The sequence below is a fragment of the Hippichthys cyanospilos genome, chromosome 5 (assembly GCF_059441005.1).
Source record: "Hippichthys cyanospilos isolate Australia breed blue-spotted pipefish chromosome 5, RoL_Hcya_1.0, whole genome shotgun sequence".
In the NCBI taxonomy this organism is placed as follows: domain Eukaryota; kingdom Metazoa; phylum Chordata; class Actinopteri; order Syngnathiformes; family Syngnathidae; genus Hippichthys; species Hippichthys cyanospilos.
The window spans coordinates 20,193,265-20,212,645 of NC_142373.1; the positions used below are offsets into that span (position 1 = coordinate 20,193,265).

Consider the following 19,381-nt stretch of genomic DNA (forward strand, 5'->3'; position numbering starts at 1 on the left):
TTGTGATAACAAATGTCTTTTATTTATTTATTTTTTTTGCCATTTTAGTCAAGAGTGAAGCAGCTCCACATGGTCGCCCATGCACACACAATCACACGCCGAGATCATCATGTCACACATGACTTAGTTCCTTTTTCAGTAGATGTTTCTTGACATTTCCAACCACCATCTTCCCACTTTTGCTCCAAACACTAACACGAGCCGTTCGCCATCCAGTCGCACAAAAAGCAGATTTGCACAGACAAAACGTGGAAAATGTGCCGTCACAATTCGCTCTGACCATATTTGATGCCTCCAGGCTTACAAGATTTGTCATAAAGCATTACACAACAGTGGGAAGATGCCTAGATTTTCCATTTTTATTCTTTTTTTTTCATAACTTATTGTAAATAATAGTTTTTATGCCAACAGCTCCTGTTCACATGATGTCTTGCTGGTGCTGTGTTGACTCGCTGACAACCTGAGGAAGACAGTACACATTGAGAAAAATACTTTGACAGCTCATCTTTTTGGTGTAGAACATGAAAGATTGTGGATTTTTTAGGATTTAGGCGGGATCAGCAAAATCGTCTGGAAATCAAGTGGTCTCTATTTTGAAGCTTCAAAAATGCAAGTCTTAATAGAGTAGTCTTATGTGAGCAGGGACAAGTTAAAGAGAGGATTCTTAAAGGGACAGTGTGTAAATAAATTAAATGACTAAGTTTCAAAAACTTGCAAATGAATGTGTTCTTAAAGACCAACAGTATGTTTTAAAAATACTCATAGGTCTAGTTATCATGAAACGATATTTCATGGGGGGTAGCACTTCTCTGGATGCAGCCATGTTTGTTATAACTATGGACAATGGTAAACCTGCAGTACCCCCTGCTGTCCATGCATAAATCTTACACGATATCTCTATAAGGCTATGAAGAATTTTTTTTAGGATTTAGAAGAGATCAGTAAAATAATCTGGAAAAAAAATTGCGTTTTTGGGATTATTTATATTTGAATCTTCAAAGACATGACCAAATTTTTGAAATTATAAGGCACACCAAAAAGCCTTCAATTTTCTTAAAAGCTGGCAGTGAGCCTTATAATCTGATGAGCCTTATATGGCACATAAACCGCGAGTTTTCATTTTTGCGGGATGAAAATCTAAAATAAATTAATCGGCATGTAAGTTATTCATTTATTACCTCTGCATTTCAGTTGTTAATGTATTTTTCACAAATAGAATTTTCATAACACCTTTTTTGAGATGTTGAACATATATATATATATATATATATATATATATATATATATATATATATATATATAGACACCAGTGTAGCTTCTATTCTATGCGCCTTATAATGTGGTGCGCCTCATGTATGAAAACAACTTCAAAATAGGCCATTCATTGACGGTGCGAGTTATAATCTGATGCAAAGCAGTTTTATAGTCTGTAGAGAGTTTGAAGGAACAAGTGAAAGAGAAGATTTTTAAGGTTCTGGAATGGAGGAAGTGCAAAAATGAGCTTAGGATATATGTCTGTGTTGAACTTACTTACATGTCCAGGTCATCTCATTCTAGCTACATAGAGCGTTCTCATGTACTACGTTAAATGAAAGGTTCTTTGTTGAAACACAACAGGTGGTCACTGAACCAAATGTTATGCCTAATACTTATTTTCCATGACAGGATCAAAGTGTGTTGCAGATCACGTGGGAGAGTGTTTCCCCTGCACAGTGAAGGGTCTCGTGTCATCAAGAGTGAAGTGAGAGGGCAAGGTGACCTCTCTTGAGGACTTACAAGTGCTCATGCAAGGTCTGTGATGCAAACTACAAGACTTTATCGCTCATCAGATTGTGTTTTCAACTGGACCCCGGCTCACCGAATATGTCATTTGGATATGAACAAAGATGATGTTTTATGTGTAAATGACTTTCAATGGGAATGCATGTGCGTGTGTGCTCGGTCCAACCTCTCCATCGCGGGTCTCGATGGTCTTGATGAGAACAGTCTTCTTTGAGTGCATTTCGGAGGAGCGCTGAGGTTGTGACTCAGGACTGGTCTCTGGGATGAGACGATATTATTTTAACTCGTTCAGTGCCATTGGCGGCTATAGACGTCTCAGATCCATTTTTCATGCGAATGAGTTAATTGCACAACTTGTCATTACACATCAACGACATATAACAAAGAATAAAATTACATTACTCACACTAAATAAGTGGCTTAATCAGCCATTTTAAAGGAGAACATTCAACTCACTGACTGCCTGTCACGTCAAAAATACAATTTTACTGGGCTGGCGGTAAATGAGTTAATAATTTGAATGAATGACACATATGATTCTCAGCCAAGCCCACACATCAGTTATATGAACCAGTAAGCCCCACGGGTTGGTTATAAATCCCCACACGGTGGAGAGTGTGGGTCACTGGAGTTATGTAATGACCTCAAAATAGTAAGCCCCATGTTTGGTAACAGGCTATGATTAGTCTTGTATCCCTTCCTCTGCAATTTCTAGTGTTTTTCTTCAGTGGTGTCAGATTAACAGATTGATTGTGACCAATTAATTGCATTTTTAGGTAAAGAGTTATTTTTCATTCAATCTTGTTCTAATTTTGAATCTCTAACATCACTCACATCTCGCATCATTTACACTAAAGCTTGCACCCAGCATTTTGGCCTAGTCTCAAATACAGAAAAGGATAAGTGTAAAAGAAAACAAATGACTAAAGCCGTGTTTTGTTGTTGGATAACAATCTTTTGAAATGACACAAGATCACTTTGTATCTAAATTAAACAAAAACAAACTGGCTGAAAGAATCTTTTCTGAAAATTTTAGGTCAGATTGCAGTTTCACCTACCTCTGAAGCCAATAGCGGAATAGCTAGTTTGGACAGGCATGGTGGTGATCCTGGTAAACAAAATCCAAAGAAACCCAACGTCAGTAAAAATTGAAAATGAATTATCTTTCAGGCGAACACTGGTCCCGCAATATTCACGGGGGCAAAAATCTCAAAAGTAATTGTTCCCAAAATTTCATGAGTTCATGATTTCACATTGATGTTAAAAAATGGTGGAAAAGTATTGCATTTGTCTAAATCGTAGGTCTTACACTCCAGTCCTCAAGTCCTCATTGCATGTTTTCGATTCTTCTCTATCAAACACATGATCAGCTAAACAGCAAGCTCTGCAGGATCTTGACAGTTAGCTTCATCATTTGAATCTGGTGTGTTAGAGAGAGAAAAATCGAAAACATGCAGGATTGCGGCCCTCAAGAACTGGAGTTTGAGACTTATGGTAAATGAAGCAACAAAATGCCATTATGTTTAGTTATACAGCGAATAACAGTGGAAAAACAAAAAAAACAACCGCACATAGGTGATTATGTGAATGCTGGGTTGTACACATGAGAATATCGCACCTGCTCTCCTCTCCCTCCAGCAGCTTGCGATAGGTGGCAATCTCAATGTCCAGAGCCATTTTAACATTGAGCAGGTCCTGGTACTCCCTCAGGTGACGAGCCATATCATCCTGGAAAACAAATTCCGTCATCAAATCAACGCCTTTCCTAAACATTCAAGCACTGCGAGCACTGTCTATAAATCCGTCTGTCACAAACGGTGACAGGTTTACCGAGCAAGGCCTGGTTTTATCTGTAACCAGCATTTCCCATGTATGCATCATCTTTTATTTCGGAATGCGCAAATAGTGACCTTCATCTTGGCAATGTCCTCCTCCAGACGGGCGATAGTGTCCTGGTAACCAGATGCCTCGCGACCCATGCGGTCCTCGAGCTCTCTCATCTGACGCATCAGAGACTCATTCTACGCAGTCATAAAAATATCAGGTTAGCGTTGATCCAAATGGAAGCGAAATATATGAGTCCTAAGGTGAAAGTAACTCAAACTATGACACCATAGTTCCTTATTAAAAGGTAACATTTGATACTCACAGTGCCCTTAAGTGAGTCGATCTCACAGGTGTAGGACTGAATCTGGTGTCTGTACTCCATGGTCTCTTGTTTGGCAGAGCGCAGGGCATCATTGTTCTTACTCACAGCCTGGTTCAGATCTGAGACCTGAAGAACGTTGCCTTCAGTTTTGACTTATAGAAGCGAGGGAGGAAGAGACTTGCTTTGTGAAAGGAGTGTCCTACCTTAGACTTATACCAGTCCTCGGCCTCGGAAATGTTCTTGGCGGCGATAGCCTCGTACTGCATGCGGATGTCCCTCAGGGCTGCGGTCAGGTCAGGTTTGGACATGTCCATTTGGATTTGCACCTGAGTGTCCTGCATCTGGCTCTGCAGCTCACGGATCTCCTGGAGATTCATTTTCCATGTGAATCATTAATGTTGTCACAAAGACAATGCAATATCATATAATATATATATATATATATATATATATATATATATATATATATATATATATATATATGTAGTATTAGATTAGGCTCATTTAATTAGGCACAACTGTTAGGCTTAGCTGTTTTCAGCTGCCCTGTGGAGAGCAAGCAAATGGTATAAATAGCTTTACATCTGTTCCCATACATACATTCCCTTTTTCTCCCCCTGCGTAGCTATAGACAACAGCTGACCTGCTCTTTGAGCAGTCCACAGTTGGGAATTTCTCAAAGGTCAAAGTTGAGGGGTAAGAGAACATCACCTTTTTTTATCCTTCTTTGAAATGATGGTTGTATCGGAGTTTAATGAATATAGGTGAACTGTGTAATAAATAACCTGTGTGTTTATGAGAGACAAATTCCATCCAGCTCCTGAACGTCACAATGAGCCAGCATTTGATGTGGTCTATTTACAGTATCTTGGACATTGGTCAACAGCTATAAAAACTATTTTTAACAGACTGCTCAACAAACCTCTTCATGGATCTTCTTGAGGAAGGCAATCTCCTCTTGCAGACTCTCAATGCGCCTCTCCAGGTCCAGCCTGGCCAGGGTGGCATTGTCCACGTCCTAAATATGAAATAGGAACATCAGAAATCTTTCATCGTTCTACTAAGGTTATCTATAGGAAAAATCCTGTGAGCCTCAGATTAGGAGTGATGCTGCAGTATCTTAAAGTGACTAAAAAATAGTAAGACAACAAATTGGAAAAAAAGTGACATACAGCTCTAAAAGCAGACAGATTGTTCTCAGCTTCTTCTTTCTGGTGAACCTCCTCCTGTAGTCTGCAGTGAAGAAAAAGGACACAATATGACGCACATAATATACCTAGGTTATAACACAACTGTCACAATGGACACTAGGACTTGGAGGATTATTCATAGTGTCATTTGAAAAAACGCGTGAAAATTACAGAACTTACATGGACTGTGCAATATTTTGCAAATGTTAATGAAAACCTATTTGATGCATGCCGTAATGAGTAAAAGAAAAAATCAGAGAGTCGTCATCTTGATTTTCAATGTTAGGTGTTCAAACAAGCCCTTCCCTACCTGAGCTTCAGTTTCTGAAGGTCATCGGCCAAGTTGTCCCTTTCCACCTCCACCCGGGCACGCTGGTTGGACAGAGCTTCAATTTGCCTCCTCAGCTCCCTCATCTCATCTTCGTACATCTCGGCCACACGCCCGGGTCCCTCGCGGCCCTTCAGCTTCTCGATCTCCACCGTCAGGGCGGCGTTTTGCTGCTCTAGGAAGCGGACCTTCTCGATGTAGCTGGCGAAGCGGTCATTGAGGTGCTGAAGCTCGGCCTTCTCGTTGGTCCTTGTGTTGAGGAAGTCTTGGTTCATGGCGTCGGCCAGGTCGAAGTCGAGTTTCTCGCCATAGGTGCGCAGGGCCTTAGAGGAGCCGATCCCGGCGCCGCCGGAGGACACCCTGAAACTGGAATACGAAGGGGCACCGCTCTTCACCTCGTACACGCGGGTCGTGTGGGTCGAGGAGCTTCGACCTCCTCCTCCGTGAGTGGAGAAGAGGGAAGACATCGGGGATGAACTGACACCAGAACCAAAGGTGCGACGGTACGAAGAGGCCGTCTGGGCCGAGGAGGAGTAGGACTTGCTCATGGCTGCCGGTTTGACCTATTTGGTGCGGTGGAGCTGCTTGGGAAGCCGAGACCCAACTGAGCCGCTGGGTGGACTGGAGGGGAACCAAGTGAAGAATCCCCCAGCACCAAGCGTGGCTATTTGTAGCCATGCCACACCCATGGTCACCCCGACACCTCCTCTCTGCCCTCCCATTACCTCTTTTGTCTTGCTACCACCTGACTCCACCAAGTCTACATTTTGTTCTTCATACTCACCGAAATGTTTAACTTTTATCAGTTTTATATATATATATATATATATATATATATATATATATATATATATATATAAAACTATATATATATATATATATATATATATATATATATATATATATATATATATATATATATATATATATATATATATATATACATATATATATATATATATATATAAAATGTAGACTTGTTTTAAAAAATAAAATAAATAAAAATAAAACTATAAGAAAAGTAATATGAAAATTAAACTAAAATAACAATAATGAAACGTAAATATATGCTTTGCATTGGATTATAACTCGCACCTTAAATGAATGGGCTATTTTGAAGTTGTTTTCATAAATAAGGCGCACCGCATTATAAGGCGCATAGAATAGAAGCTACACTGGTGGCTATAGAGTATATATATGTATATATATATATATATATATATATATATACATGCATCATAAATTATATATCTCAATAAATAAGTAGTAAATAAAAAATACAAATAAAATAAAAGCATTAAATACAAACAATACAATAATATAATTAAAATCATGATATAATATAATATATAATAAAGAAATACATCATATATATATATATATATATATATATATATATATATATATATATATATATATATATATATATATATATATATATATATATATATATATATATATATTCATATATATATAATATATATAATATACACACATTTGACATACTTTTCTTTCTAGGCGTCACATCAATTGGCTAAATACATGTTGGTGGAGTTTTAGAAACTTGCAACTGCTTACACGCATACTCCAAAGGCCGACACTGGACATTTCCTCCCCCCAGTGCAGCCACTCAGCTGTTCTAAAAGGCCTTCCGCTCCTTCTTACCCCAATCGCCTCCTTTTGCCAGACGCTCATTCAGCTGTCCAGCGGCTCTGGTTTCAAGAGCTTGTGCACATGAGAGGTATGCATTTACATGCGGTCATTCCAATTGCCCAGAATGTAATGGTGAGTTGCAATTACACTGTACTATATACATGTAAAAGTAGATGTCGAAAAGCAATCATTTTTCATATAGTCACTTAGTAATTGAAGTTGTGACAAGCTATCTAAAACATAGACCTTAATGATTATGTGAAATATTTTTTGAGGTACCACATCAGTTCTATATACACAGTGTGAGTTGCCACCCAGTCAGTAGCTATAGTTATAGTCGGGTCATGCATTGCCCTTAGTTATGTAAGGAGCAGTTACTGCCAAGAAGGTCACATAATTTTGCCATAGGGGGACTACACACTCTCACATAAAAGAAGTATGATGCAATTTGTGTATACACACACACACCTATATATATATATATATATATATATAATAGTTTTTATGCTGATTTGATTAGCTTCATTGCCAATGTTTGCCCTTTTATGAAGAATTGGTGATTTTCTTTAGGGAGCGATCAATACACAAGTCAAGTGTAGAATTGTTTTGCAGTTGTAACATTCTGCCTTTTATTTACACAATATTTACACAATCTGCCTTTTATTTAATTGAGTTGTTTTTATTGAGTTATTTGAGCGATTCGTAGTATTTATTTGGCTGTAAAGTGATTTAATTACAATATAGTCATTATATTACAGTTAGTTGGCAAAGGTTGTTAAAACCATAGCAAAAAAAAAAAAGGCTTTATTTTACAATATTTTTGATGATACTGGAATGGTACAACAGTTGATAAGCATTAAATAAAAAAGTTATTCAAATTCTGATGTTAGTTTTGGATCATTTTCAGTTTGTGGATTATAACAAGGCAATATTGCTTCTTTTTTTTTTTTGATAATACAGCAATGTCTTGAGCCTCTAACTGCTGATCTTTCCACAAGATATTTTCAGTCGAGCCAGAAGGTCAATAGAAGTAATTAGGCAGCTAGAGGTAAAAGCATCGGCGATTGTTTCAATCCAATAGGTTTGGCGACCTCAAGGGTGAGCCAAGAAAAAGTTTGCGGTGGCTATAGAAAGCATAATTATTGTGATGATGTACAGTAAGTCGATAGACATTGCTGAATAGGGGCAAAGTGATCAATAATAATCACAATGGCGAACCTCAACATCCTTCTGCTAAGATTGTTTTTTTGTTTTTTTTTGCACAACAAAGTCAATACTGAGACACAAAGACTAAATGAACACTTGGACAAAAGGGGATCAATCGGAAACCACGTGGGCACTTTCTAGTCGCCTATAGTTGAGGCCTCCAAATTACTGCCCGAGCATTGGCCTACGCATTGGTGCTGTTTGTATTTCCAAACGTGCAGGCATGTTCAGTCTGTCTAGCTGTTGTTGATGTCAAAGTGTTCATTTACTTTTGCCATTTCTTGTTGTATTTATGAGTTTTATCCATTTGTTATTCTGAATTTACAGTTTAGTCTTTAGTAGTAGGTTTCTTTGTGATTTTTGTCCTCTGAATTTTGTTGTCTTCATGTTAAATTTATATTATTTGAGTGCACCTTGCCTTCGGTCCCCCTCCATTAGTGTCCACAACATCCCGGCATGCTAGGACATAACAGAAAAGGCATATCTATAATGAACATAATTTTCAAAGTGCCCATACATGCATGCAAGTACGATTACAAGCGCGTGTATGGGGGCTGCGATACGGAGGTTCAAAGGCTCCCTGTGTGTGGCCGGGCCCGTCGTCGCGTTTCATAAGGCACATGTGTCAGCTGCCGGTGGTGTCACGCTATATTTAGCATTCCTGTTTGAACACTGTTGTCCGGCCCACGCGCCCAAAGGATCATGGGACATGACAGTTGCCAACACGCACAAAATAAATGTGGAAGATGATGATGTACTTTCTGTAATTCTGTTTATAACCAACATGGGTAGCTGATGAGAATTTGAGTGCAATATAAGTGAATGCTCCAGTCCAGCTGTCATGGAGACACATAATGTGTTTTTTGCTTGGGTTTGATGGCAGTGTCATCACAAAAAAAATAATTACATCCCAATTGCTCCATTACTGCATTCATACTCCAGGATTTATGCTCGGTCTTGCCATTACACCGCTAAGAAAGGGAAATGATCCATTAGGAAATAAAAAGAATCGACTGCACGATTGGATGACATGATGGCGGCAAGCATCTCGCATCAGTTTCCTCTGAGAAACTTACAGTTGAATCACCGGCGGGGGACATAAAATGAGTAACCTCTGAGTTTACTAACGAGATCAGATACAGAGATGAACCAACAGGACCGTCAGCCAGAAAACAAACTTAAATTAGCTTTCAGATCTCATCGCGTTCTGGGAGGAACACATGTCCCAAACAAGTCAGAGAATATTAACAGTTCACGGCACTCAAACATTCCCCTGCCAGTCCCCCAACAGGAGTATGATGTCATTTACGAAATGAACATATCTGCTCTTGTTCAAAATTGGATTGAAAAAAGAAAAAGCAGAACCGCCATTGTGTGCATCTGAAGCTCAACATAAATCAAAATGTATTAAAGGAGCCGTAACAAGAAAAGGCAACTGTTTGGAGCTTTTAACCATGTTTCAATGTCCATTTCTTACCCTTTTGTTTCCTTCATTGATGCATTTTGAAGCATTCATTGCTTGTTCTGCGCTCCCGTACCTGCCTCGCCTAACTTGAAGCCCCGTTTTTCATACTGTTGGAATAGGCTCCATCATCCGCAAGCTTCGCGAAGAGGAGCGCTCAAGACGATGGAAGGATGCATATTGCATGGTCCGCCACCATTGAGCTACGTCATGAAGGGGGCAAGGCAGCCACACAATAAGAGGCGTTTTACTTCCTGGTTAGAAACATCAGTAGCATAAAACCCATATTTGATCAAAAATTAAATCGCCAATGTCCCAAATGTAATTCATTTGCACATATTACTCGGTGGAGAGAATAAAATATTATGCTATAGGTAGGCACTTTAAGCCACTAATTGTTATCACCAAAAGTCAACAAGGGAAGGCTCCAGCCGCACTAATGACGACGCGCAGTATAGTAAATGATGAGCTATTGAAATCAGGAAAAGTTGCTCTTATAATTGCGGGGGCATGGTGGACTTTGAGAAATTCAAAATAAGAACATAGATTAAGTAGTTAATATCAATTTATGAAATGTCTCAATTTTAGCCAAATTTTAAATTAAATTAATTTATTGCCTTGATCAACGATATCACCCTCTTGTTATATTCCGGTGATTAAATGGTAGGTCATGTCTAGACATGCCGCCACTGAGCTGTACAGTGTGACTCTTTAAAAAAAAAAAAAAAAAAGTTTTCAGAAAGACCCCCGATTGTGCGCATGGATGATGGTGTTCAGCTGGTGTGATCCATTATAAATGTGGGATGCATGTTACCTAGCAACCAAACAAACACATATACACACATGCCAACATGGGGATCTGCCAAACAGGAGTGACAAGGACGATAGAATGAGGCTAAAGCCACAACCGTGTGTGCGTGCCTGTGTGTGTGTGTGTGTGTGTGTGTGTGTGTGTGTGTGTGTGTGTGTGCGTGGGTGTGGGTGTGCGTTTGCGTGTGTGTGTGTGTGTGTGTGTGTGTGTGTGTGTGTGTGTGTGTTGGTGATTGCAAGCAAACGTGTAACATGCAAAGCTGTTCCAAATCTATTTCAGTCTATGTTGGAGCCGTCGGCAGCTCAGCATGACAAGAAAAGCAAACGGTGGACTTTAAAACAAACCCTGTGATTCGTGAGTCACAGCAGCTTAAAAGACCACATCCTCCTTTATTTTGGTCTAATTGCAACATCTCAATGCACAAAGTCCAATGAAACAACCTGTATTATGGCCGACTGTCTGTAAGGTTGCAGACATGGGAGGAAAAACAAGCTTTTGCATCAATCAACTGAAACTACAATCAACTTAAAATGCATGTGCACAGCTTGAAATCATTTGGAAACCAAATTCCTCCTGCATGCATACAATTCAAGCCATATGGTAATATGGGACATTCGTTGCATACTGCTTCTGGCAAGCCCAAAATAGGACTGGATGTGAGAAAAGCGGACTCAACGCCAAGAATTTGGGATTTGAAATGGCAGGCTTTTGTCGCTTTTGCCGGGTTCTAAAATTAAAATGCAGTGATGGGTTTTCACTTTGTAATCTAATATAAGAAGCGAGCTGTGTGCAAACATATTGTTGTGGTATCATCGTGTTCCCCAACAATCACAATGACAATCACTACCTTTCTCCCAGCCTTGTGTTTTAGGAGAACGTACTCAAAAATATATCAGAATTTGAAGTGCATTATGCAGTTTAGGCCTCAAAGTATGACGCTTCCTTTTTGTACCACTAGAGAGTGGTAGAGGACAAGCAGGGAAATATGTTGGAAAGAATCGCCTGAAACGTCTTGGCCTTCCTTGTAGACAGGTTGGTACGTTGGGAGTTTTTGTTTTTTGTTTTATAAACACACTCACAATCATATACAGTGTATATATATATATATATATATATATATATATATATATATATATATATATATATATATATATATATATATATATATATATATATATATATATATATATATATATATATATATATATATATATATATTTTTTTTTTTTTTTTTTTTTTACAAAAAATGTGCATTATCAGAAAAAATAACAACTGAAGAAACTGTGTGCCTACCTATTGAACTCTTGAATTTGTACTTCGTTGCTTCCCACACACTACTTAAACACGCTGGTTAATTATTTACCTTGAGCCACCAAAAAGAAAAAAGGAGTCTGTGGGTGTTACCATGTAAACTGGGTCCTCCACGTCTCCCAATGCTAATTTCAGCCTGCAGATGACGCACCTGAAGCTCGGCTCACGGTTCATTTGGTTTTACGTTATTTCCGCAATGGTGATGCTGGCCCCGCCCCTCCTCATCATCATCACTTTCCGCCTTCACAACGGGAGCAAAATGTACTTTTTGCATGCAGCCACTCGCCCTGTCTAACTCAATATCCACCAGTCGTAGTGAGAATTTAAAAACAAAAATACATTTGCGACCTGTTATAATTTTCCGTTTGGCTGCCACAAGAGGGATTGTGCTCTAAATGCGAGCCATCCACTCAGGCTTTGCAGCCCTTTTGTACACAATGGAGATTTAAAGGAGAAGAAACAGCAAAGATTTTTTTCCTTCTCTCCTGCCGTGACACTTGAACGCACCATGCAGCATCCGAGGGCATGGCGAGCTGTGCTGCTCTTCACCATCATGTTTCACATGGGGCTCTCTGACAGATACGGTAAGGAGATAAAAAAAAATAAGTGATGGATGCTCAATCTGAATGCTATTATCGACTATTTTTTTCTGATATACTCTGATTTATCTCGCTAAACAAACAGTAGATAATGATCAGTGTCAGTGGCGGATGATTAAGCTACAGGATGCCGAGTGGGGAGTGATAAGAAGTGCATTTGGTATTCGCTGTTAATGTATTTCTCAAACAGAGATAACAACCATCTGTCTACTTTGCTAACATTTACAAAAATCAGACTTCTAGGAAGAAGAATTTGTGCCGTCAAAACTAACATTTATTGGGAAGTAGGTGGGGAATTCTGTGCATCTTTTCTCAGCTCTTCTGTATACATTTCCCCCCTTGTATTCGTTCCCTCAGCTTTTAGTCTCATTTGGAAAAATAGAGTAAATAATTTCCGCACATAACTCAATAAAGTTATTGAATATTTTATTTTTTCCCTCCTAAAATTACAAGATTTAAAAATACTGAAACTTTAAGCTTGCATTGAGTCACAAAATGTACGTCAAAATGACTGTCCTCATTTCGTTTTACCGTGATATTACTTTAAAGTTGAAGGTGTTAAAAATCCTTTCAATCCATTCAAGAATTATGGCTGCCGCACAGAAAACTGTGTTTACTCTAAAAATTGCATTATAACAGCGATTGATTGATTCTAACATGCTGGCACCTCTTGCAACTGAGCTGGAAATAACACATTGGTGTGTGTGTGTGTGTGTGTGTGTGTGTGTGTGTGTGTGTGTGTGTGCGTGTGTGTGTGTGTGTGTGTGTGTATATATATATATATATATATATATATATATATATATATATATATATATATATAAAATTGTAGCTCAACTTCAATTATTTTCTTCACATTGTCAATCATTGCTAAGTACAAGATGTGTGTTTGCCTTCCATTCGTGATGTATCCATCTTTAGACAAGCGCATGCTTTGTGTTGACTTTGATGTGATTTTGATTGTCTCTTCCAAACAAATGGAGAGCGGAGAGCTGCAAATCAAACGGGCAGACAGCCATAACCATGCATCACCCGAAGCGCTTGCGTCCTATCTAGCGCCAAACACCTGCTCTTTCACACTCATTTTTTTCCCTTGAAACCCCAGAAGATATTTACAAATGCAAAATGTGAACCATGACAATCCTGCAATTATGCATAGAAAAGATAAAGCGGTTGTATTGAGAGATTGCTGCAGCAATTATTTTGTCAAATGATTTTTGAGGCTCAGGGAGGTGGATGGCACAGTGGATGAGTGGTTAGCACTTGTGCCTTGCATTTCTGAGGGCGGTGTTGGAATTCACAACCTGGCCTTCCTATGTTGAGTTTGGATGTTTTTTCAGTGCTTGCAAAATCAAATTTGGTCAATTCCAGACCTCTGATAACCTTAAACTGCGAACGTGAGTGCAAATGGTTGGTTGGCCGTTTGGGTTTTGTGAACTGCAATTGTCCATCTTTCTTCGGATGGGCTAGGTTCTAACACTCATGATCTGAGTGACAAGAAAAATGAATGGTGGCTGCTTAGAGCAGTGGTGTTAAGCTCATTTTTTTTGTGGGCCACATTGTAGCCCGGTTGTGGGGCCATCATGACTGTGAAATCAAATATATTGTTGTTTCCCTTTTTTTTTAATTGACTTGAAAACAACTTGCAAATTTGGTAATTAACATTTTTCGGGCCTCGTAAATTGATGTGGCGGGCCGCATCTGGTCCCGGGGCCTTGAGTTTGACACCTGTGGCTTAGAGTAGGCATTCTTAAATATTTTCGGAGTCAGGGACCCCTTTTAGAAAGCACATTTTCCGAGGAGCCCCAGTGCAAATGTTTGCGGAAACAAAAACAAAAAAATCATTTCAGCCCTTTTTATTTACCAACAGATTCAAGTTGACAAGTATATTTGTTACTTTTCAGCTAAACCGAGGTTAGGAAAATAAAAATTGCAAATTGTACACCTTCTTATAGCAAATCGGTTCAATTTCCCCCTAACAGGTTGCTCCCAATTATTTAGTCACAAAAAGCATTATAAAATAAAAGCTTTGCTGGCTTCATCGCCTTGTTAGCAAAGCAATTGTAGACACAAAACGCAAATATCAAAATGTATGCATTTTTAAAAATATGTCAAACTGATTGAATTCATTGCTTTTTTGAAGAGTCTTCAATACTTTCACATATGAAATAATATAAAAATGAATATGTAAATAAATATAAAATAAATGTAGTAATTTACATCGTAAGAATAATTTATCATAAATTTAATTAATCTAAAATTAAATGAAATGATCACACATAAATATTTTCAATTATTTCACGGGCCCCCTGCAGTCAGGCCAAGGACCTCCAGGAGGTTCACGGACCCTACTTTGAGAACCGCCAGTTTAGCGAGTCGGCAAATTGTGAATTCAAATCACTTGGGTGAATGTGCTGATGGTTTTGCTCACATCTGAGTTCATGAGAAGAAAGCAAATTCACAACATTTTGCCTGCGGGCCATGTTTGTTCTTTTCTGCATCAGGTTGCCTGTTCGAGAGAAAACTGTGCTCAAGGGATCAGTTTTGCTCCGATGGTAAGACCCACACACACAAACACTCATTCATTTATGGTGTCCTAAGAAATGTATTGACAAAAAAAAAAAAAATCCCCCCTCTAGCAGCTCCGCGCGTCTGTCTCCCACTGTTACCTTCCCATCTCCGTTTCATTAGCGTTATTGAAGCCCCGCCTCTCTGCTCTGCTGTCTCCATGGCAACACTGACATCACGTCGAGGTCGACACCCCCACAGTTGTGGTGCTTATCCAGTGATGAGTCACTGACACAGGCTTACGCACTTCTCCGTGGAAATTGTACTTACGCACATAGCATAGACGTAACACAGACTACAAAATGTGTCTGCACATTCAGTCCAGAAGCAGACTCAATTGGGATCATGAATGCATCAATGAAACTATCATAACCCACAAGCTTCCATGCCTTAAATAAACACAAACACACATGTATGCTCTCTACTAATATAAGACCATTGCAGTTTGTCCGATGCTAACATCACATGCTGCAGACAACTCACAAGCAACAAGCAGCTTTATATTCAGATGTGCTCTTAAATTTATGAGCACCTTTCATTCACCCTGCTTTTCGGATTATAAACCACACCGGTATATAAGCCGCAGTAGCAAAATTTGACCAAAAAAACACATTTTGTCACGGATAAGCCGCACTGGACTGTAAGCCACATCAGATATTTATGTAAAAAGATGTTATATGGAAGTATTTTCCTTTGTTTGTTAGTTTTCCCAAAAAGTTTTGCCTACTCACAGCAACATTCTTTCTTCAACATGTTTGCATGTTTAGCACCACCATATTTTTATAAAATGGCTAGCTAGCTTGATAGATAGATAGATAGATAGATAGATAGATAGATAGATAGATAGATAGATAGATAGATAGATAGATAGATAGATAGATAGATAGATAGATAGAAACGCAGGGCTCAAATCATGAGAAAAAAATACGGTTTATATTCTGAAAAATATGGTTTATATTGTTTGTGGTGACAGGTTGTGTTCTCAGATGATACGGGCCTAGCACATTTTGGGAAGTTCAAACTTTCTTTTGAGAAGCTCCATGCGCTAATGTTGTTGTTAAAGAAAGTCCCCTAACTACTGAATCGGTGTTTGCCAGCATAATTGGGCCACTAGGTGGTGCACCAAAACAAGCAATGGAGCATTATGCCGAGATAATCATTGCATGTGTTTTTTTATTTTTTAACCTTCCCAAAATACTGCGCGTTATACCTGTTCTACTTTCCAAAATTGAATATTAGTTTGTTTTTGTCACTTTTTTAAATCTCATAGGTCACAATTAAAGAATTCGATAACAATCTATAATATTGGTCAGTGCACTCATCTGGGTTTTATTTTTACAAACTATTGACCATTATAAATGTGTTGACTAGCTTGCGTTCTTTGATGATGAAATGTTAATGGTTGAACAAACATGCTGTTTCCTTAAAAAATGGCTACATTCGAGGTGCAAGATTTTGCCTCGATGTGTGTGAAATATAGTTGAGTATTGTCGTAAAACAAGAAATTAGATCTCCTGCCATTTGTGGGCATATCTGTAAATGTCCTTTTTGTTTTGTCATTAATTTCAAAAAGGTTAATTTCAAAGTTTCATGGGTATTATTTTTCTTTATTTTTGTTCAACCCAGCTAGGATTGTTGGTTTTTTTTTTTTTTTTAATTGTTGTCTTTAAATCTGCAAATTGACATCTACATATTCAGTTTGAGCAACAGGTGTATAAAAATAGAAGTTAGGCAAATTCATACAAGCCCATTTATATTTCAGGGTTCAAAAAAATATATATAATTATAAAATAAGATAATCCACATTAATCCCCTTTAATCTCTTCATTGTAACAGTGTCACCCGAGCAGGCGGGTTTGTGTCAGATTTAGAGGGCGTACCGAAAGACTGCAGTGACTCATCGCTGCGCCAAAAAAAAAATATCCTTGCAGTTTTGGTCATTCTCTCACGTTGCAGTCTGAAAATTCATTCTTTGGTAATATTTTTCATTATAACTGAACAGGATTGAGATGTAAATGTGAAGAATTACCCACATGTACTTCCCACGGATCAAATCAGTCGTCATCAATGTTGTTGCCACCCTGAAGGGAAAATGTTCAGAAGGGCGATTGGTGACAGTGAAATGCCATTGTTGAGGGTAGTGGCAATCGGGATAAAATGTGTGGGTTGGACTTTAGTGCTATGAGTCACTGTTAAGTGCTACTGTGGCCACACAGGATAGAAAGGTAACATCAGGAAAGCTTTGAATTTTTTATACTTTAAGTAAAGTAGAAGGCAGCGGTTCACTTTTCATTGAAATTGTACAAAATAACATTTTTGATGGCCACTGTGATACAGGCTGATGTTTTTGCCAGTGCTTTGTCTACTAAAAAAATCACAGTCGACTCAATTGTAATAGAAAGAGTAAAAGAAAATGAATTTTTCTGGGTTTTAATCGATGCAAAATTAAATAGGAAACCCCTTATTGAATACCCTCAACAAAAAATATCCAAAACCACAGGTATTTTATACAAAACCAAAGATTTCTTAAATAAGGAATTATTATATTATATTGTTAATTATTATTGTAATAATGAAATGTGTCATTAATTAAATAAATGTGTAGGGTAATCAAACAGGTGTTAGGGCCCATCAAACTTTGACGAGAGTGTTAGACAGATAAAATGACACACAATCGTGAAATAATTATATATATGACAATTGAATTCATTAATGACTTATTTAATGAAACATTGATTTATTTAATTCATGAAGCATTTAATTTTTTCATGAAATGTTCATTTAATTGATGAAAGATGTACCCAAATGATATATTTAATTAATGACACATTTACTTAATTAATGAAATATTTAATTAGTAATTTAACATTTCATTAATCATTTGCACTTTTATTTTATCATGTAATGGTACATTTATTTATTGATCTCTGGCACTTTGGTCCTCCATAGATATGTGGTAATACTTATAATTCAAATATTACATCCGTCTTCAATATACAAAAAAGAAGTATAAAGCATGTAACAGCCACAGCATTCCAAAGTTTTTTTTTTGATAAAAAGAGAGATGTTCTAGTCTGAGGGAGAGGCACAAATGGTTTTTTAAAAAATCCAAGACGAGAACCATCAAAAATCATTTTTTTCTCGATTTTATAGGTTTTAATTTATGCAATATTTTTTGGATTGCTCTAAACAAATGTAAAAAATATACTATTTACTAAAAAGGTTAAAAAAACACAGTTAAATATGTGAATCGTATAAAACTTGATATTTTGTAGAAAATGCTGAATTAAAAGGTGTATATTTTTGCTTTGTTGTATTTATGGCATACAGTATTACATCATTTTACCATTTATAGTTTACCGAGTACTACTACTACTTTTGAACACTTTCTGAACCGCAATATCTACTGTATGTCCATGCTTTTTTTTCTTGCTTGATTTTAGTTTTTTAAATTAGTTTTTGTTTCCATTTCTATTGTGTTTATATGTTCAATAAACAAAACTCACAAAGAGTGCGATTTGTGCTCAATAGATGGGCTGTTTGGTCAGTGTCGCAGTTCCAAGCAAGACCGAGTCCAGTACCAAGTGACGGTTCCTGTGCTGAAGAGAATGCAAGAAGTCCTCAAGCAGCTCATGCTACAAGGTAGCTTTGTGTTTCCGGGAAATTGCCGCTGGAGTTCAACAAAGCAATATCTTGCAGTGCTTTGTGCGTTCACTAAGTCTCTGCTTGCTTTGTAGGTCTTTCCTGGCAGGATGACATCACCCAGTATATTTTATCAAAGGAACTAAAGAGAGTTCCTCAAACCACCCAATCATCCAAACCCAACTCTTCTTCTTTGCACACTCCGTAAGTTCTTCCCCAGCTGCAGTCATGTTTGCTGGTGCAGAACAAAAGTCAATCCTTTTAATCCTCCCCCAGCTGCAGTTGAGCTCTCCCTCGCACCTCTGCACCTTATCTGTAATCCACCGCTCCATGTCCGTCCTAATCCTTTTTGTTTCGGGTTGGCTTGCAAGGTCCAAGCAGCACGTCTCCAAGTCGGGGTCCGCAGCACCTGCCGGCAACTATGTGGACTACATGATCGTTGAGCCTCCCCGGTCGCCGATACAAATGCAGGGAGCGGCAATCAACCCTTACACATATCAGCAGGTTCCACTCACACTCTGCCACACACTTGCCGTATTTTCCGAACTATAAGGCGCCAAAAAAAAAAGCCTTCAATCTTCAAATTTGAAAGAATGTTAGAAAGCATCTAGGATACCGCCCCTTGAGGACTAGCGTTCCGCACCTGTGATCTGATGGGTGCATAAATCAACCCGTCACTA

At 38.2% G+C, this 19,381-nt stretch overlaps 2 protein-coding genes across 6 annotated transcripts in view; one reads left to right on the plus strand and one right to left on the minus strand.

Moving 5' to 3' along the window:
* On the minus strand, window positions 1–18,792 carry desma (desmin a). Of its 3 annotated transcripts, XM_088414872.1 has the most exons (12): window positions 18,566–18,792; window positions 17,093–17,140; window positions 5,432–5,815; window positions 5,104–5,164; window positions 4,854–4,949; window positions 4,135–4,296; window positions 3,932–4,057; window positions 3,693–3,803; window positions 3,401–3,510; window positions 2,841–2,890; window positions 1,949–2,040; window positions 1–460 (listed from the first exon to the last, which is right to left on the minus strand). In XM_088414872.1, exons 2-12 carry the CDS (start codon window positions 17,122–17,124, stop codon window positions 419–421), a joined length of 1,266 nt encoding a protein of 421 aa, XP_088270998.1. In that variant the 5' UTR covers window positions 17,125–17,140; window positions 18,566–18,792; the 3' UTR covers window positions 1–418. The 3 variants fall into 3 exon arrangements, with proteins under 3 accessions (XP_088270998.1, XP_088270999.1, XP_088270997.1); XM_088414873.1 differs by lacking the exon at window positions 17,093–17,140 and having other exon boundaries at window positions 18,566–18,790; XM_088414871.1 differs by lacking the exons at window positions 17,093–17,140; window positions 18,566–18,792 and having other exon boundaries at window positions 5,432–6,221.
* ptprna (protein tyrosine phosphatase receptor type Na) overlaps window positions 12,123–19,381 on the plus strand; it is a 19,500-nt gene continuing 12,241 nt past the window's right edge. For 2 of the 3 annotated variants that reach the window (XM_088414869.1, XM_088414870.1), the window contains exons 1-5: window positions 12,124–12,476; window positions 14,996–15,046; window positions 18,591–18,701; window positions 18,797–18,905; window positions 19,073–19,205. In XM_088414869.1, coding sequence (XP_088270995.1) covers window positions 12,401–12,476; window positions 14,996–15,046; window positions 18,591–18,701; window positions 18,797–18,905; window positions 19,073–19,205 — 480 coding nt within the window. In that variant the 5' untranslated portion in view covers window positions 12,124–12,400. Of the gene's footprint in view, window positions 12,477–14,995; window positions 15,047–18,590; window positions 18,702–18,796; window positions 18,906–19,072; window positions 19,206–19,381 lie in introns of all 3 variants that reach the window. The other variant, XM_088414868.1, reaches the window with a different exon arrangement.

Excerpts from the sequence above, each read along its gene's own strand:
- desma (XM_088414871.1), bottom strand. The coding sequence starts at position 5,997 with ATGAGCAAGTCCTACTCCTCCTCGGCCCAGACGGCCTCTTCGTACCGT. Across the intron at positions 4,297-4,853 it reads TCAAGAAGATCCATGAAGAG|GAGATCCGTGAGCTGCAGAG; the intron begins GTTTGTTGAGCA and ends ATGAATCTCCAG. Across the intron at positions 2,891-3,400 it reads CTGGAGGGAGAGGAGAGCAG|GATCACCACCATGCCTGTCC; the intron begins GTGCGATATTCT and ends TTTGTTTACCAG.